Source organism: Acomys russatus, chromosome 32, assembly GCF_903995435.1.
Source record: "Acomys russatus chromosome 32, mAcoRus1.1, whole genome shotgun sequence".
Lineage (NCBI taxonomy): Eukaryota > Metazoa > Chordata > Mammalia > Rodentia > Muridae > Acomys > Acomys russatus.
The window spans coordinates 34014896-34031130 of record NC_067168.1 but is presented as its reverse complement, the minus strand read 5'-3'; the positions used below and the strand labels follow the sequence as shown (position 1 = coordinate 34031130).

General features: G+C 53.1%; 2 protein-coding genes across 3 annotated transcripts; both read right to left on the bottom strand.

Moving 5' to 3' along the window:
• Positions 1 to 82: 82 nt before the first annotated feature.
• On the bottom strand, positions 83 to 10498 carry Rassf1 (Ras association domain family member 1). 2 transcript variants are annotated; one of them, XM_051140197.1, is made up of 6 exons: positions 10200 to 10498; positions 8165 to 8271; positions 4781 to 4885; positions 4278 to 4575; positions 4034 to 4149; positions 83 to 733 (listed from the first exon to the last, which is right to left on the bottom strand). In XM_051140197.1, the coding sequence occupies exons 1-6, from the start codon at positions 10447 to 10449 to the stop codon at positions 587 to 589; spliced, it is 1023 nt and encodes a 340-aa protein (XP_050996154.1). In that variant the 5' UTR covers positions 10450 to 10498; the 3' UTR covers positions 83 to 586. The 2 variants fall into 2 exon arrangements, with proteins under 2 accessions (XP_050996154.1, XP_050996155.1); XM_051140198.1 differs by lacking the exons at positions 8165 to 8271; positions 10200 to 10498 and adding an exon at positions 7438 to 7843 and having other exon boundaries at positions 86 to 733.
• Positions 10499 to 10835: 337 nt separating this feature from the next.
• Zmynd10 (zinc finger MYND-type containing 10) lies at positions 10836 to 15252 on the bottom strand. The gene is made up of 12 exons (XM_051140195.1): positions 14974 to 15252; positions 14603 to 14711; positions 13266 to 13382; positions 13118 to 13171; positions 12885 to 13022; positions 12697 to 12785; positions 12498 to 12601; positions 12046 to 12218; positions 11678 to 11803; positions 11470 to 11591; positions 11248 to 11373; positions 10836 to 11156 (listed from the first exon to the last, which is right to left on the bottom strand). Exons 1-12 carry the CDS (start codon positions 15063 to 15065, stop codon positions 11081 to 11083), a joined length of 1326 nt encoding a protein of 441 aa, XP_050996152.1. The 5' UTR covers positions 15066 to 15252; the 3' UTR covers positions 10836 to 11080.
• Positions 15253 to 16235: the final 983 nt, after the last annotated feature.

The window sequence follows — 16235 nt, the reverse complement described above, 5'->3', positions numbered from 1 at the left end:
CACAACATTACACACATTCAGGTGCTTCATCAAAAGTGTCTGTGGGGGACGCTGGCTTTGTCCAGCAACTCCTCCCTCAGAGGAGGCCCTGGCGCACTGCAGGGGTACTGGCCAGCCCTCCCTGCCCCAAGGCGTGTTCGTTAGAAGGCACTGTAAGAGGGAAACCCAGACCCTACCTTAGTGCCTGTGTTACTCTGAGCAGCTACCCTTGGCTCTGATAGGGCTATCCTGAGACTCATTCACGACCCCAAACAATCTTTCTCCATAGATAAGAGCCCTCACCTCTGCAAACACATCCTTGTTCTATTTGTAGATTCCCTAAGATTCTCACAGCTGAGACCCTGACCAAAGACTGGAGCGGCTACCCAGAGTATGACCTGGTACGTAAGGGGCAGCGGGCTGCAAAGCCAGGCCCGGCCACATCCACTGGTAGAGGACCAGCTCCCTCACTGTTCTCTGGGCTCAGTCCCTTTAGCAGAGGAAGACCTCCAGGCACACTCATTCCTCAGGCCCCACGGGCCCTGTCACACTCACACGGCACGCTCTTCGCATTGCCTATTCTCCTGCCACCCAGGGATACCAAAGGTCACCCCAAAGGACAGGCATGCAGGGCCTCCTGTATCTTCTGGCGGCAATGAGAATACTTCTGCAGGATCTGGCGGAGGTGCTCCTCTTCTTCCCGCTGCAGGATACGTAGGAAATTGTGCAGTTCAGGCATGCTGAAGGCATCCCACTGCAAAGGGGCAGAGGAGACACATGGGCTACGATGGCAGACTCTCCTCAGAGACTAATGCATCAGGGTCACACAAGTTCGTTAGGACCGTGCGTCCGTCCTGATAGTACCTTCTTTTTCATTTCTCTCCTTAGCTATTTTTGAGTATTTATGTGTATGGGTGTTTTGTCTGCATCTGTATCTATATCTGTATATCTCGTATGTATGCCTGGAGCCCACAGAGGTCAGGAAAGAGCGTAAAACCCCTGGAACTGGAGTTACAGATGGTTGTGAACTGCTATGTGGGTAGTGGGAATCAAACCCTAGTCCTCAGTAAGACCAACATGTGCTCTTAATCACTAAGCCAACTCTTGTTTTTCAAGACAGGGTCTCTCTGTGTAGCCTTGACTGTCCCTGGACTTGCTTTGTAGACCAGGCTGGCCTCAAACTCACAGCAATCAGCCTGCCTCTGCCTCCCAAGTGCTGGGATTAAAGGCGTGCGCCACCACACCTGGCACTAAGCCAACTTTTAGCCTTCTAATTTGTTTTTGGTCGAGACAGGGTTTTTCTGTGTAGCCTTGGCTGTCCTGGACTCACTTTGTAGACCAGGCTGGCCTTGAACTCATAGCGATCCACCTGCCTCTGCCTCCCGAGTGCTGGGATTAAAGGCATTTGTTTTTTGAGTCTGAGTCTTGCTATGAATCAAGGGCTGGCCCTCAACGTGCTATGTAGCTCAGGTTAATCTCAAACTTGTGATCTTCCTGTTTCTGCTTCTGAAATGCTGGGATTACAAGTATATATCACCATGATACATAGAAAATATAAGTCTGTGCTGGGCGTGGTGGCACACGCCTTTAATTCTAGCACTCGGGAGGCAGAGGCAGGTGGATTGGTGTGAGTTCGAGGCCAGCCTAGTCTACAAGCGAGTCCAGGACAGCCAAGGCTACAGAGAGAAACCCTGTGTCAAAACAAACAAACAAAAACCAAACCAAACCAAACCACCTCAGACAACAATCAATTAGGATGTTCTCTAAAAATCTGTTGCTAGGTGTGCGCTCGCTCCCTCTCCCTCTCTCCCCCTCTCCGTGATGGGCTATGATCAAACCCAAGATGTCATAAATGTAAGCAAGTTAGATTTTCCTTTACCACTAAGTAAATTCCCAAGAAACCACCTTTCCCACCCTGCTTTTATTCCTTTTTCTTTCCTTCCTTCCTTCCTTTCACTGCTGCGCTTTGTGCATCCTAAAAATATAATCTTAGCACTGAGCCACACTAACCCCTAGGTAAAGCCTTTTCTTTTACACTACTGGGAATTGAACTGTACTGGCTGTTGTTTTAGGTCAGCTTAACACAAGCTAGAGTCATCTGAAAGGAGGACCCTCACCTGAGAAGATGCCTCCATAATAAGATCAGCTGTGAGACATTTTCTTTCTTTCTTTTTTTTTTTAAAAAGATTTATTGATTTATTGTTATATATACTGTTTTCTACCTGCATGTACAACTGTAGACCAGAAGAGGGCATCAGATCACATTGCAGATGGTTGTGAGCCACCATGTGGTTGCTAGGATCTGAACTCAGGACCTTTGGGATAACAGGCGGTGCTCTTAACCACTGAGCCATCTCTCCAGCCTGTGAGACAATTTTTTGTCTTTCTTGGTTTTTTTGCTTTGTTTTGTTGAGACAAGGTTTCTCTGTGTAGCCTGGACTTGATTTGTAGACCAGGCTGGCCAGGAACTCACAGAGATCCACCTGCCTCTGCCTCTCCGAGTGCTGGGATTACAGGCCTGTGCCACTGTGCTCGGCTGTTTTTGAAATTGGGTCTCACTAAGTTAACCCAGACTGGCCGTTAAGTCTCTCTGTAGCCCAGGAAGGCTTTGAACTTGTGATCCTCCTGCTTCAGCATTCCAAGTAGTTGAGATTACAGGCCAGTATCATTAGGCCTCCCTAGGAAGAGCAGGTTAAAAAGTCCTAACACTTGAAAGTGGGCCTTCATGTTTTCCTGTGAAGACTTTTCTAATTTTTCTATTTATTTATTTTTAAAGATTTGTGTTAGGGCCAGTTATAGTTGCACACACCTTTAATCCCAGCACTCAGGAGGCAGAGGCAGGCAGATCTCTGTGAGTTCAAGACCAGTCTGGTCTACAAAGAGAGTCCAGAACAGCCAGGACTACAAGAGAAATCCTATCTCAAAACAAAACAAAAGGCTTGTGTTAGGGGCTAGAGAGATGGTTCAGTGGGTAGGAGCACTGGTTGCTCTTACAGCACCCACATGGCGGCTTCCAATCATCTGGACCTGCAGTTCCAGGGGAGCCAACACTTTCTTTTGACTTCTATGGGACATGTATACACGTAGGCAAAACATTCACACATATAAAATAAGTCTTTTTTAAAAAGCTTTTTTATGTGTGTAAGTGTTTTGCCTACAGGCAGGCATGTGTGCTGTGTTCATGGTCTGGAATTATGGACAGCTGTAAACTTCTACATGGGTGCTAAGAACTTGATCCAGGTCCTCTGCGAGCAGTAAGTGCTTTTTAACCACAGAGCCATCTTTCCAGCCCCACTGTTTTAATTTTGTGTACATATGTGTGTGCATTTCTGTGTGGGGTTATGTGCACATAAGTGCAGGCACTCTGTGAGGCCAGAAGAGGAAGTCAAATCCTTTGGAGCTGGAGTTGCAGGTGAGTGGAGGCCACCCAATATGGGTGCTTCAAACAGAACCTGGGTCTTTTGGAAAAGCAGCAAGCATTTTTTTTTTAAAGATTCATTTACTATATATACAGTGCTCTGCCTGCATGTACACCTGCAGGCCAGAAGAGGGCATCAGATCACATTATAGATGGTTGTGAGCCACCATGTGGTTGCTGGGAATTGAACTCAGGACCTCTGGAAGAGCAGGCAGTGCTCTTAACCTCTGAGCCATCTCTCCAGCCCCAGCAAGCACTCTTTAACTGCTGAGCTGTCTCTGAGCCTACATCTGTGTAGTTCAGAACTTGTCTTGGGTCACCATGAGTCAATCAAATCCCTCAATCTTTGAAACATTAGGACACTAGCCCGGGCTGATCCCCAAACTCATCAATCCTGTTTCAGCCTCCCAAGTACTGTGATTACAATATGGACCATTAGATTCAGCTTCTTCCTAGTTTCTTGGGATAGGCTCTAGATCTTGGCTTGAGTGTCCTGGATGTGTACATTCATTCCAGGACCTGTGTATTCTTGGAGAGGTGGGACAGGGTCTGTCCTCTAGCCCGGTTTCTCCCGAACCACTCACTGTAGCTGCCTCCCACTAGCTTTGTCTAGTGACAGTAAGAAAGATTACTCACATTCACCTCTCCAGAGTCGTTCTCCTTCAGGACAAAGCTCAGGGCCTTTTCACTGGGCCCTGCGAGAAGCCGGAGCTTCAAGGGCTGCTCATCGTCTGACAGTTTCCGGACGTATACTGGAAATCAGGCAGGGTGGGGGTGGGGTAAATGATTAGAGACAGGTTCAGGTGCCCTGGCCCCTGAATGCACGGGTATGTGACATGTACCTCCCCTTCCACAGGGAGGGCTGTGACAGGAAACCTACCTTGGCCATGACGTTCAGTTCGTTCGAAGAGTGCAAACTTGCGAGGGTCATCCACTACCATGAATTTTCGGAGCAGAGCCTCAATGACCTCACGTGCCCGTGTTCGAGATAGAACATGCAGGTGCTTAATAGCATCCTTAGGCAAGTAAAAGGAGGTGCGGCGTCTCACAGCTGTGCTCCGCCCTGTGCCCCGCCGAGCATCCTGTAAGGAAGGCGGCTTCTTGCTGGAAGGCACTGAGACAGGACGCACCAGTTTCAGCTGAACCTTGATGAAGCCTGTGTAGGAGCCATCCTTGTTCTGAAAGAGAGACAAAGGAAAACGACACCATAACAGGACCTTCCACTGGAGATGGAAGCGGCTAGGTGGTGTCCAACGGGGGCAGGGCCAGGTGTGCACAGATCACTGCTTGGGCCCTCCCAAGGATGCTTAGGCTATGACTCTTTGCACACCTGGCCCACAGCTGGATTCTTTCCCACACTCCTTACTGGAGCAGTCAACTCACCAGGCTCATGAAAAGGTTGCTGTTGATCTGGCCATTGTAATCCTTGATCTTCTGCTCAGTCTCAGCTTGAGAAAGATCAGGTGTCTGCCGCTCTACAGACTCATCCTAAAAGACAGGGCGGCATGGATACAGGGCCCTCATCCTAAAAGACAGGGCGGCATGGATACAGGGCCCTCATCCTAAAAGACAGGCGGCATGGATACAGGGCTCTCATCCTAAAAGACAAGCCTGCATGGATATAGCGCCCTTGAAAAGCCCAAGGCCTTTATTTTTTTTAAAGATTTATTTATTATGTATACAGTGTTCTGCCTGCATGTACACCTGCAGAGGGCACCAGATCTCATTATAGATGGTTGTGAGGCACCGTGTGGTTGCTGGGGATTGAACTCAGGACCTCTGGAAGAGCAGCCGGTGCTCGGTGCTCTTAACCTCTGAGCCAACTCCCTAGCCCCGGCCCAAGGCTTTTAAAAAAAAGAAAGAAAGAAAGAAAGCCAGCCTTCTAGAACAGCCCTTGGAACTTGATTTTGGCCCTGTCACCAAACCCATACGCTCTGAACCCATCACTGCTCCTGGTTTTGTATGCTATAGATGGAGACTGCAAAGATAGAATCATTTGGCTTTCTGCTGCCTGGGGTCACCTCAGCACTAAGGACATTATAGAAACATGGACAAATGACGGCGTGCGGCAAGCGGCCAGGAAAACACGAAGGACTGTTAGGGAGTTTAGTGACAACTCTCTTTGGGGATGGAAGTATGGTTCAGTGATAAGAGCACTTGCCTCGTACCTGCAGGGCCTTCAGTCCCTAGTACCCGCGCCCCCCCCCCCCCCAGAATCAAACCCAGAACTCTAGCTGGGCGAGAGTTTGTTCTGAAGAAAGCTGCCTGCTCTCCCACTTTGTACAGGCACTGAACATGGCCCACTACAGGATCAGAAGCATGGGAGCTGATGCACATGAGCAGTTCAGCTTCCAGCAGGCTTGAGAGGAAAGGTGATCTCTGCCGTGTCAACACACCTTAGTGGGTTTCTTGGGGCCAGTCCCACACATCATGAAGAAATCACTGTGACATAGTGTTTACCCTTGACTAAAGCTACATAAAAAGCGGCTTCAAGCCAGGTTCCAGTCTGCCAGAGATATACAGGCAACTTCCTGGTAGAGCCTGTCCTACCAGCCAGTACCAAGCAGGTAGGCGTCTGCTCTTCCTTTTGCCGGCTAGACACTTAGCCCAAAGACTTTAGTTCTTCAGGGACTTGGTTTTTGTTGAAAGGGTGGAGTATGGCTCACGGCAGTCAGAACTCTGAACTGATTTTCCTCTACCAAACTCACTTGGCCTCAGTCCCTCAGTCCTCCTGTTGCTATCAGAAATGCCCTGGTTGGGATGCAACTGGAACAAACACAGCTGGGACCACCACTGACCAACGCCCAGGCCCCAGACAATGCTCAGAAGATCTGGGCTGGGACTTGAACCCCCGGCCTCACACATGCTAGGCAAGTACTGCAGCACTGAACTATATCCCCAGCCCTCACGATTTTACTTTATTTGCTGTTTGGGACTTCTAAGCTTCCTTTTTGTTTTGTTTGGTTCCTTAACGGTTGGAAGCTAGGTCATCATGCATGCTGAGCACTCTGAGCACAGCTGAGCTAGCTACAGACTTCAGCTGCTTTTAAACAACTCTTTCTATGCCTTTCAGCTGGATAGTATCTTGTGTCTTTTTCCACCTTGCCATAATAGATGATACAGGCTGAGTGGTATGGAGACACTCCCAGGACCCCACACTGAGTCTAGAGGATGGACTAAGGCTTTTGGCGTTTCAAGTAGCAGTCCATCCATGAGAAATTTGTACCAAAGCTCACTTTCCTGATGCCCCCGGCTCTGTGCTCTTCTGAGGTATTCTGGCTTAAGGACCAGTTATCTGCACTTGGTGGTCACAACCACAATATTCCCAGAAAAGTCTCTGATGGTCTGGGTGCATCTGGGAGACTTCAGAGGTTCGGCTGCTCTGGTACCACACTTAGGTCTTCAAATTAGTAGCTCCTCTCAGGGCATTTTTCAGTCTCCCTGCTCCCAATACTTAAAGTCCAAAGCAAGGCCCTGTTACTATATTCCCCAAACCTCTCTCCACACTTCCACCCTGCAGAGAAGATCGGAAAATCGTCTACATTCTAGCAGCTGTCAGAGTTGGCTCAGCAATGGCTGGGGACTTTGCTGGCTGTTGAAAGGAACAGAGTCCACTCCCAAACAAACTTCTCACTTCCCGGCGGACTCCTCCTCCACTTCCTTATTCCCCGCAGGGAGGGAGTAGGAGCGCCCAAATGCGAAATTAAGACGCCGTTTTTGGGCAGCGAGGCTGGCTTTAGTCATGGATGAATAATGCCCGCCTGTGGTCCACCCAAGCTTCAGACTTGCTTCCCTTGGCTCCACCGGTCTGTGACCGCAAGGGCAGAGTAGCATGGGCACTAAGTACTGGAGCAGAGAGCCCTACACACATTTCCCGGGCCAGTTTTCGTCTGGACCCGCCGAGAGGCTCGCGGGGCAGGTGCGGGGAGGCTACCCATCAACTCACTCTCCACGCCGCAACTTACCGGGGAGGGGCGCGGTCCCAGCGACCGCCCCTCACCCGCCGTCGGCGGCAACACCCTTCCTCCCCCGGCTCCCACCTGGTCCCGGCGAGGCCTGCGGACTAGCGAGGTCCGCGCGGTGAAGTACTGCTCGAGCTCGGAGTCCGAGTCCTCCTGGCTGCAGTAGCCACTGCTTGTCGTGCTGCTCCAGGTCATTTCGAAGGAAGGAGTCTCAGCCTCGCCCATCGCCGTGCCCGCCCGATCCCTAAGTCCACTGCGTGGGGAGCCTCCAACCACCGCCCCGGGCGCGTGCGTGCTTGCGAGCGTGTCGGTACGCGCTTGCGCCGAGCCCAGCGCCGCGCGGCAACCGTTAGGACTGAAACGTCGACAGCCAGAATCCGACTCCGGTGTCGAGGAGGGCAGCGGGGGGCGGAAAGGAACGTCGAGGGGCGGGGACACAACTTTACAACTCGAGGAATGACCTCATCCCGGAGGCATCTCAACTCCGCTCCGCCTCTCAGGCCCCACCTCCCAGAGGGACGGTGCCTCCGCGTGTGCGCATGCGCACCGACGTCGCCTCAGGGCCGGAAGCAATGTGTGAGAATGCGCGTGCACTGATAGGGCGCGCCTTCGCAGCCAGTGGTTTGTGAGCTCAAGTTTTGGCGTGGTGTGAGCGCCTGCCTGACAAACCCGCAAGCAGAACTCTGATGCCAGGAAATCGATAATGGGGACGTTCACTGTGCCCGGCGCCGGGACTAACCCGGAACTGAGGGCTGACGAGCCCCAGGTTCCCTCCCGGCCCGCACTCCCACGACCCCGCGCTCACCACGTTCGTGTCCCGCTCCAATGCAGGGTCCCAGCCCAGGTCTCGGGGTCCGCAGCAGTCCAGGCAGACAAGCGCTCGACAACGGTAATGGCAGGTGAACTTGCAGTCTGCAGAAAGGGCTGACCGTGAGGCGGGGGGGAGCTCGACGAAGTGACCCACTGACTGAGTGAGCACCTGCCCTACAGATTGGGGTTTGACTGGGTTTTTCTCAAGCCCGGTTGGTTACCGTCCACTGCTACACAGATCCTAGAGACGTTGGTTAGGCACCTCTGGGACCGGCTGGAAGGCCTGAGGCAGTTAGAGACCCCAGCCTGCTTAACTTGTGTTTGCCTACCGCAGGCAGAGCTACTACTTAGCTTTGCCATTAACAGGAAAACAAAAGCATTTAATTTAGGCCGTCGTCTAGTTGTCATCTGTCTCTTCACTTTGTTTACACGAGCCTATTTTGCTTTTTGACAAAGGGTCTCACGTAGTTCAGGTTAGCCTCAAATAGTAACCTTGAAGTGGGAAGTCCTCCTGCCTCCCACTGCCCTCGTGCTGGGGTTGGCCACAGGCATGTGCCACAGTGTCCATTGCACACGTCTAATTTTTGTCTTCTGTTCTCATTATCAGGACTGTCACACCCTTGACATTTTCCGCTTGCTCCCCTCGACGCCCAGGGATGGCACTCCCTGGCCAGGCTTTCTTCTCACTTCTCTGCAGCTCCTTGCCAGCAGCCCCTTCATTAGTTCTATTTCAGTTTCCAGGCCTAATAGTTGATGCCCAGGTTTCTCACCTGGGCCCTTCCCAGCGCTGTCTACTCTCACCTGATCCAGACCCGAGGCAGCACTGATTTGCCTCTTCAGATCCAATCCTATGTGTAGTGCCTTCATTTTAGTGTCTTAATAAAGATTCCAAATGAACATGGCCAGATTTTTCACTTTTCTTCCACTCCATTCCACCCCATGGTTCTTACCTCAGCAGAAGATATCGCTGATAGCCCAGTTTGAAGCAGAACCCTACACTTTACTTTGATTTCTCCCTTATCTTCCTCCTGTCTGACGCCCAAACCGTCCTGCTTGTCACCTCCAGAACTTCCTCTTTGAGAATGTTGAACTATAACAGCTCTTGCATCCGTGTGGTACTCTGTCACGCACGGCTGCACTTCCCTAGCTGAATTTGTGCCCTGCTCACATAGTGAATGAGATGAGCTCTAGGCACCCACAGGCCTATAGGACTACCCTTAGGTTCCTATGTGGCTGAAAGCACTGATTTCCCAATTCAGACTACACCTCAGAATTAGGGAGGCAGAGGCAGGTGGATCTCTGTCACAGCCTGGTCTGCATAGCGACTTCTAGGTCAGCTGTGGGTACAGAGTAAGACTTCCGTCTCCAAAAGAAAAGAGCGGAATGCCTAAAGCCCACACTACTCTCAGCAACAGACTCAAGTCTGAAAGGAGATCTAAACACATGGAGATTGGAGGGTGTAAAGTACCCTGGGTGATTCTGTTTGCTGCAATTTCTCAGGAGGTCAGAGGTCAGAGCCACACGGTGTGGCTGTGTTCCACGTTCTAGCCTCTGGATCCCTGTCCCAAAACAAACCTTGACTAAAGACTCAACAACAGAATTCTTACTTACAAGGAGCCCAAGCAAGGTTCTATTTCTGGCCCCTATCATATGTGGGTGAAGTCACCCCATCTAGAGGGGAACACAGTGATCCAGTCGCCTGGAAGAGGCGGACCTTGGAATGTAGGCTCAGAGCACAGTAGGCACAAAGGCTTTTCAAGAACGGCCCCGGCACTTTGAAGACAAATTTGAAACCAGCACCTTGGTATTCACAGGCAACCGCCTCTGCCCAGCTGCGCACCAGGCAGAGACTGGGTGCGACAAGTGATAAACCATTTTCTCACTCACTCGCCCTTCATGGGGCAAGGTAACGGGACCTGATCTGCAGGAGCATCACTGCTGACCCCCTCCGCTGCGACTTGACTCGCAGCCATGGTGCTGCCTTTGACCTCCCGTTCTCTTGTCGCCGGCTGTGTGGGGCCGCTACTCACGCGCGCACTGTAGGCCCTTGCGCACGACGCCCCAGATGAAGTCTCCACAGAGGTCGCACCACGTGTGCGTGGTTGGCCCTGCAGGCTGAAAGCGGTGGCCACGACCCGGGATGTGCTGCTGTGACGAATGGCGTGCTGTGCCCGGCGCGATGCGCAGAGCGTTGGCACGCTCCAGCCGGGTACGGCCAGGGCCGATGCGCCCAGACGGTGCCAGCTCGCGTAGTTCAATGAGTTCTGGCTCAGCCGACATGGCCAGGTCAGGCCGGTGCTGCAGCGGACTAGGAGCTGAGCGGGCGAGGCCACAGGGCGGGCCGCGACTTCGGCACCGCCCCCAGGATCAAGGCAGGGCGGCGGGAAAGAGCGGAGGAGAACGCAATGGAAACCACGGCTAGGGGATGGTGTGGACTTGTGGGCGGGGCGGGGGCACGGGGGTGGGCGCTTTCAAAAAGACCCTTTCCAGTCTTTCCTTCCAGTCTTCGCCCCATCTTCCCCACCCCCCGCCCCAACGACGACAGTAAAGCGCCACACCGATGCGTTTCATGAGTTCGCTTTACTGTGTCAAAAGGGAAGAGGGTCTCCACATCCGGCCCTTGCTTACGCCCTCCCGCCCCCCCTCCCCCCCCCCCCCCGCCCCAACCTTGTCTGCCAGTTTGCTGATGCTGCGGCCTGGTCCTCTACGTATTCGCTGGGTGGGGCAGGAAGTAAAGAGGCTTTGCTTGTGTGTGTGTGTGTGTCCTGTGGTGGTGGTTTGCAGCTCTGCTTGACTCAGCTGTGTTCCTCACCAAGGGAATTGAGGTCTGACGTGGGGCAGGCAGAGTTCCTGGGGCTCAGAGTCACATTCTGGGTGCGCTCTTGCATCGGCCCTCAGCAGCGACGAGTCTTCACTTGGCTCTGTCACCTTGGGCTGCTAGAACGCACGTCTTTCCGTGCTTTTCCCAGTGCTTGACTTGACACTCCCTGCAGCGGGTGGGCTGCGTGAGAGCGGCAGTGCTTGTGGGAGGACCCAGGGTCGGAGCTTAGGGTGACCACGGTGCCAGGAGCCCCTCACCTGCAGCAATACCACATATTTTGGCATCTGGAGCAGCGCTTGGAGGCCTCTGCGTTACAGTAGGCACAGCGGGGCCTCTCTGGAGCTATGGCCTCTAGGACATCCAGCCTGTAGGTTTCAGCCCACCTGGGAGAGGGGTCAAGAAGATCTGAATGCACCTGACCCGGCAGAGCCCCGCCCCCCGAAGCACACCTGCCATGCCACGCCTTCAGCAGACCTTACCTCTGTGCCTGTAGACGAAGATCCTTTTCTGAGGGGCTGAACACATGCTGCAGCTGGTGCTTGGCAATAGCCTGCCATCTGCCTTTGTTCTCTCGCTCCAGCCGATCCCAGATTTCTGGGATCTAAGAGAATTATAACGGTGGCAGGGGGAGAGGAGCTGGCCAAGTGTCCTGTGGGTTCCGAGCACCTCACTTGTTAAGGTGCTTACCTGTTCCAACACTAGGTCCTTCTTAGGGGCCTGGGTTTCGACCAGGGCCAGGTGGGCCAGGAAACCCTTCAGATCAGCAAGGTTGGGCAGTTGGTCAAGAAGTGTGTCAGTGAGGAAGGCCTGAAGCTGCAAGGTATGGGGGGGCGGGGCTTGTGACACAGGTCCCTGGCAGAGGGCCGAGAGGCAGGAAGTCCCCCAGTTTGTCTGAGTGTGCTTGGAAGGTTTACATCTCACCAGCTCCCAGGTCACCTGAAGCCCAAGGTGTGGAAAGAGGAAGGGACAGGCAGGGATGGGATGGGGGTGGGGGAGGGTTGGAAAGGGTGGGGGAGGGGCAGTGGGGATGCCTGGGGTCGTTGAGTTCTCTCCACCTTAAGCAGCTGTCCCTTGGCAAAGCTTGTCAGGCAGTAGCGGGCTCGGGCCTCAGGGCTGAGAAGTAGGTTGTACAGAGCGATCCACACTTGCCCATTCAGCTTGTTCAGCTTTTCGTGCTCTGAGGGGGCCACTGTCTGCCAGCGGCCACTCTCAAACTGCTGCAGCTTGCCTGGGGAGGGGAACCAGCTCACTGCATGCAGGGGGTGCGCCTGTGGACTGGAGGCTGTCTCCGCCGCCTGGCAAGGTTAAGAGAGCCTGGGCCTTGTCAGAACAACGGAGTCCTCAATAAATGACTCACGGGCCTTGCCTGCCTCACAGTCAAATCTAGCCCCACCATGGGTCAGCATCCTGGTACCCTCAGTGTGCACGATGTCTACTTCCCTTAATCCTTGGGTGTTCTGGAAGCAGGCAGTTAGGCGGGTTGGGAGAGGGCCTTACCGTGCCTTACCTCCTTCCAGTCGTCGGCTCCAGGGGCTGTGTTCCAGCAGTTCCACCAGGAGGCAGGGCAAGTTGTGAGTACAGAGCATGCGGTTCAAGGTACTCAGAGAAAGGCTGGAGTGAGGTAGGGTGGGGTGGGATTAGCAGAGACTACAGGCCAGGTCTTGCAGGCCTTTATTGTGTGCCTCAGGCCCTGGAGGGTGGCCCACCTGTCCACACAATCCGTGATGTAGCGGAGCACTGACAGGGCTTTCAGTGAGATCTCAAATTCCATCGTCTCTGCCTGTTTCTGCAGCTCCTGGTGGCGGGGCACAGGCACACAGCACTCACTCCTGCCTCTGGAGGCCTGAGAGAGCTCATGTTGAGGTTCTGCCAAGTCCAGGAAACCTTAGCTTACTTGCATAGGGGTGCTGTCCTGGGACTGTTCCTCATCAGATGGGTCACCCCGGCCAGTCCGTGCCACCAGCAGTATCAGCTTGCGGTGGCAATAGTCCACTAGGTCCAAGACCTTGTCATCTGCTGACTCACACACTTCCTGGGGTTCAGGGAGGGGGATATTTCTGGGTTTTTGATGCCCTCTCCCACAGACATCTCTCACCAGGCTCTGGGCTTGCGGCGAGCACGTCTCACCTTGTGGAAGAACACTGTCTCTAGAAGATTGATGATGGAAGCCTCGTGGTGTACCTGTCGGAGAGGACGGGCCCGGGCTGTGAGGGAGGGACAGGGCAGTTAGCTATTTTTTCTCTGCAGCTCAGGGCCCTCCAGAGGCCCCGCTCACCACCATGTATATGGGGAAGGTGTTCTGGGGCTTGAAGTCCTCCAGCTGGCACAGCACTGGGAACACCTTCTGTTTCCACATCTCCACAGCAATCAGCTCCTCCACCAGCGTTGGGATCTGTGAAGGGCACAGGAGGAATTGGGATGAAACGGACCTTAGCCTAAAAACCTCTCCCGCCCCTGTTTTAGCCAAGGTTAGCTCTCCTACTCCTTTGGACTCTTTCAGGTTCTGTTTGTTCCCTCAACGTCCCTGCTGTTCTTGTTGCTTCCTTATCTCTGAAGGGACATCGGCTGTTTCCACTGGATGGCCTCCCCAGCCCCTCTTTCACCATATCCCATCCTTTCCCATCTAGGCATCCCTTTTAGGCTAGCTCTCCTCTCTGTGTCCTTCCTCTGGTCTCTGTCACCTGGCCTGCCACGGTGCTTTGTGTGCCATAGCTTCACTCTTGCTCAGGCCCTTTACTGTGCCCTATTCCTAGTCCAGTCCCTGGTATCCAGCTCTGCCTTTCTGACCCTGCCTCCCCACAACCCTTTAAAAATAATTTTTTTCCCCTGAGACAGGATTTCTCTGTGTAGCCTTGGCTGTCCGGGACTCACTTTGTAGACCAGGCTGGCCTCAAACTCACAGAGATCTGCCTGCCTCTGCCTCCTGAGTGCTGGGATTAAAGGTGTAAAAAATATATATAACTTCATTTTATTTTATGTGCATTGGTGTGAGGGTGTCAGATCCCTCGGAACTGGAGTTACAGACAGTTGGGAGCTGCCATGTGGATGCTGGGAATTGAACCCAGGTCCTTTGGAAGAACAGACAGTGCTCTTAACCGCTGAGGCATCTCTCCAGGTCCGAGGAAAACTCTTTCCCATAAACTAGTGCCACCCTTGGCCCACCCTCTAGCCAGGCACCTTCTTGGCTTCTACTTTCTCCTCTTGTTGTCAGAGAGGCTGCTTTCCCCATTTTGAAAGCCCCACTTCCTCTTCAGTGAGACTCTCCTTAGTCAATTCAGGCTGGCAGGGGAACACTTGGGTCCTCCCTCGCACCCAGTCTAGGCTAGTCTAGGGTCCATGACTGTCTCCCTAAATAACCCACGTATCCGATAAGAGTACAATAGGAGATGTAGCCAGCCCCAGCTCTTGGGAGGCAGAAACAGGAAGGTTGTGAGCTAATGGCCGCCCAGGCTATGGATCAACATTTTAATTTCAAAAGAAAACACACACCCAACGTGTTCGTCTTTCCCAATTAGGAACGTCAGGCATACCAGGCGAGAAGGAAGAACGGGTGCCCACTGTCCCCAAGAGGTAGGGCAGGAAGGCAGGGGTCCTGCCTGTGACCTGGCATACCTTCCCATGGGTGACCAGCAGCTCCTGGATGGGCTCTCCGTGGCTGACAGTGGCATCAATGATGGCTTGCATGTTCAGTTTCTCCAGACTCTCGTGTTGCCTGCTCCACCTGCCCGCGAAGGGATGTGTGTACACCTGAGTGTGCAAACGTGCCACGGGGAAGGCTGGGGCTGGAGCCCACTGGAATCTACCGCAAGCCTGTCCTGGGGCTAGAGGGGTTAACAGGGGCATGTAGCCGGCTATCGCAAAAACCGTTGCCTACACACTCGGAGTCCCCTCCACACTGCGCAACTCTTTCTTCAATGTCAGTTTCAAGCTCCTCCGCTAAACGACCAGATGACTTCTACCTGTTGTCGCCGCCGCCGCCTTACCCTTCAGATCCCATCTCCCGCAGCTGGAAGCTGCGCAGGCCCCGCACCAGCACATCAGCCTCCCCAGGCAGCAGCAGCTCCAGGTCACCCATGCCAGGGGCCAGGATTCGCTTGGCTTCAGGTAGCAGCAGTCAGAATGGGGGAAACTGAAAACACTGAGGGGTGGACAGACTCCAGCGGCGGGATCGAAGTCTTGGGACAGGACAGTTGCTAAGCCGTTGAGGCGCGTGGGTCCTCGTTGCCATGGAAACGAGTGAGCTTGGCGCCTGCGTAGTGTTGTCCTGATGCCGCGCTTGACACGCCCACTTCACTGCCAATAAAGAGCCCCAGGTGCGAGACACACTTGCCACACCGCCCCAGTGCTTGCACAGCTGTGTGGTTACTCCGATCTCACCAACTCCTGCAGCTGCACTGTCTTAGCCTCTCATGGGCTAGCTACAGCGGTTTCAGCTGATGAGTCGTTTATTTTTTCTCTTTTTGAACATAGGGTTTTGCTTTGCGACCCAGGCTGGCCTGGAACTCCCTATTTATACTAAACTGGCCTCCAAGTCATAGAGACCCACTGGCCTCTGATCTGTCTCTTTAGTGCTGACAGTAAGGCATGCGTCACCGTGCTTCGCCTAGCAGCCAGGAGTACTAAAGATGCACAGCTACTATTCCTCATTGAGGATGGCTTTGTGCCTACCTCTAGCACCGAAAATACTAGACCACAGTGGCATACCAGCTGCTCTGAGAGACCTACTGCTCACTCTCCCAATCCCTCCTCTTTTAAGTTTATTTAACTTATTTTTTTTTATTAATTTATTCTTGTTACATCTCAATGTTTATCCCATCCCTTGTATCCTCCCATTCTTCCCTCCCTCCCATTTTCCCCTTATTCCCCTCCCCTATGACTGTTCCTGAGGGGGATTACCTCCCCCTGTATATGCTCATAGGGTATCAAGTCTCTTCTTGGCAACCTGCTGTCTTTCCTCTGAGTGCCACCAGGTCTCCCCCTCCAGGGGACATGGTCAAATGTGAGGCACCATTAACTTATTATTAATAATTTTTATCATTGCTTTTTTGAGACAGGGTTTCTCTGTGTAGCCTTGGCTATCTTGGACTCACTTTGTAGACCAGGCTGGCCTTGAACTCAGGGATCTGCCTGCCTCTGCCTCTCTGAGTGTCCTGATTACTGGTGTACGCCACAACACCCAGCTAGTTTATTTTCAAAATGTGTCTGTGCACATGTGCATGTGTCTGCAGGTGCTCATGGAGGTCAG

What these genes read in the sequence shown, in the direction of transcription:
- Rassf1 (XM_051140197.1), bottom strand. Translation starts at nt 10,449, where the DNA reads ATGTCGGCTGAGCCAGAACTCATTGAACTACGCGAGCTGGCACCGTCT. An exon ending in TGGAGCGGGACACGAACGTG is followed by an intron (nt 4,886 to 8,164) that starts GTGAGCGCGGGG and finishes CCTGTCTTTTAG; the next exon opens with GATGAGTCTGTAGAGCGGCA. An exon ending in ACGACTCTGGAGAGGTGAAT is followed by an intron (nt 734 to 4,033) that starts GTGAGTAATCTT and finishes GCCCCTTTGCAG; the next exon opens with TGGGATGCCTTCAGCATGCC.
- Zmynd10 (XM_051140195.1), bottom strand. Translation starts at nt 15,065, where the DNA reads ATGGGTGACCTGGAGCTGCTGCTGCCTGGGGAGGCTGATGTGCTGGTG. An exon ending in CCAAGGGACAGCTGCTTAAG is followed by an intron (nt 11,804 to 12,045) that starts GTGGAGAGAACT and finishes CATACCTTGCAG; the next exon opens with CTTCAGGCCTTCCTCACTGA. An exon ending in CTTCGTCTACAGGCACAGAG is followed by an intron (nt 11,374 to 11,469) that starts GTAAGGTCTGCT and finishes CCCCTCTCCCAG; the next exon opens with GTGGGCTGAAACCTACAGGC.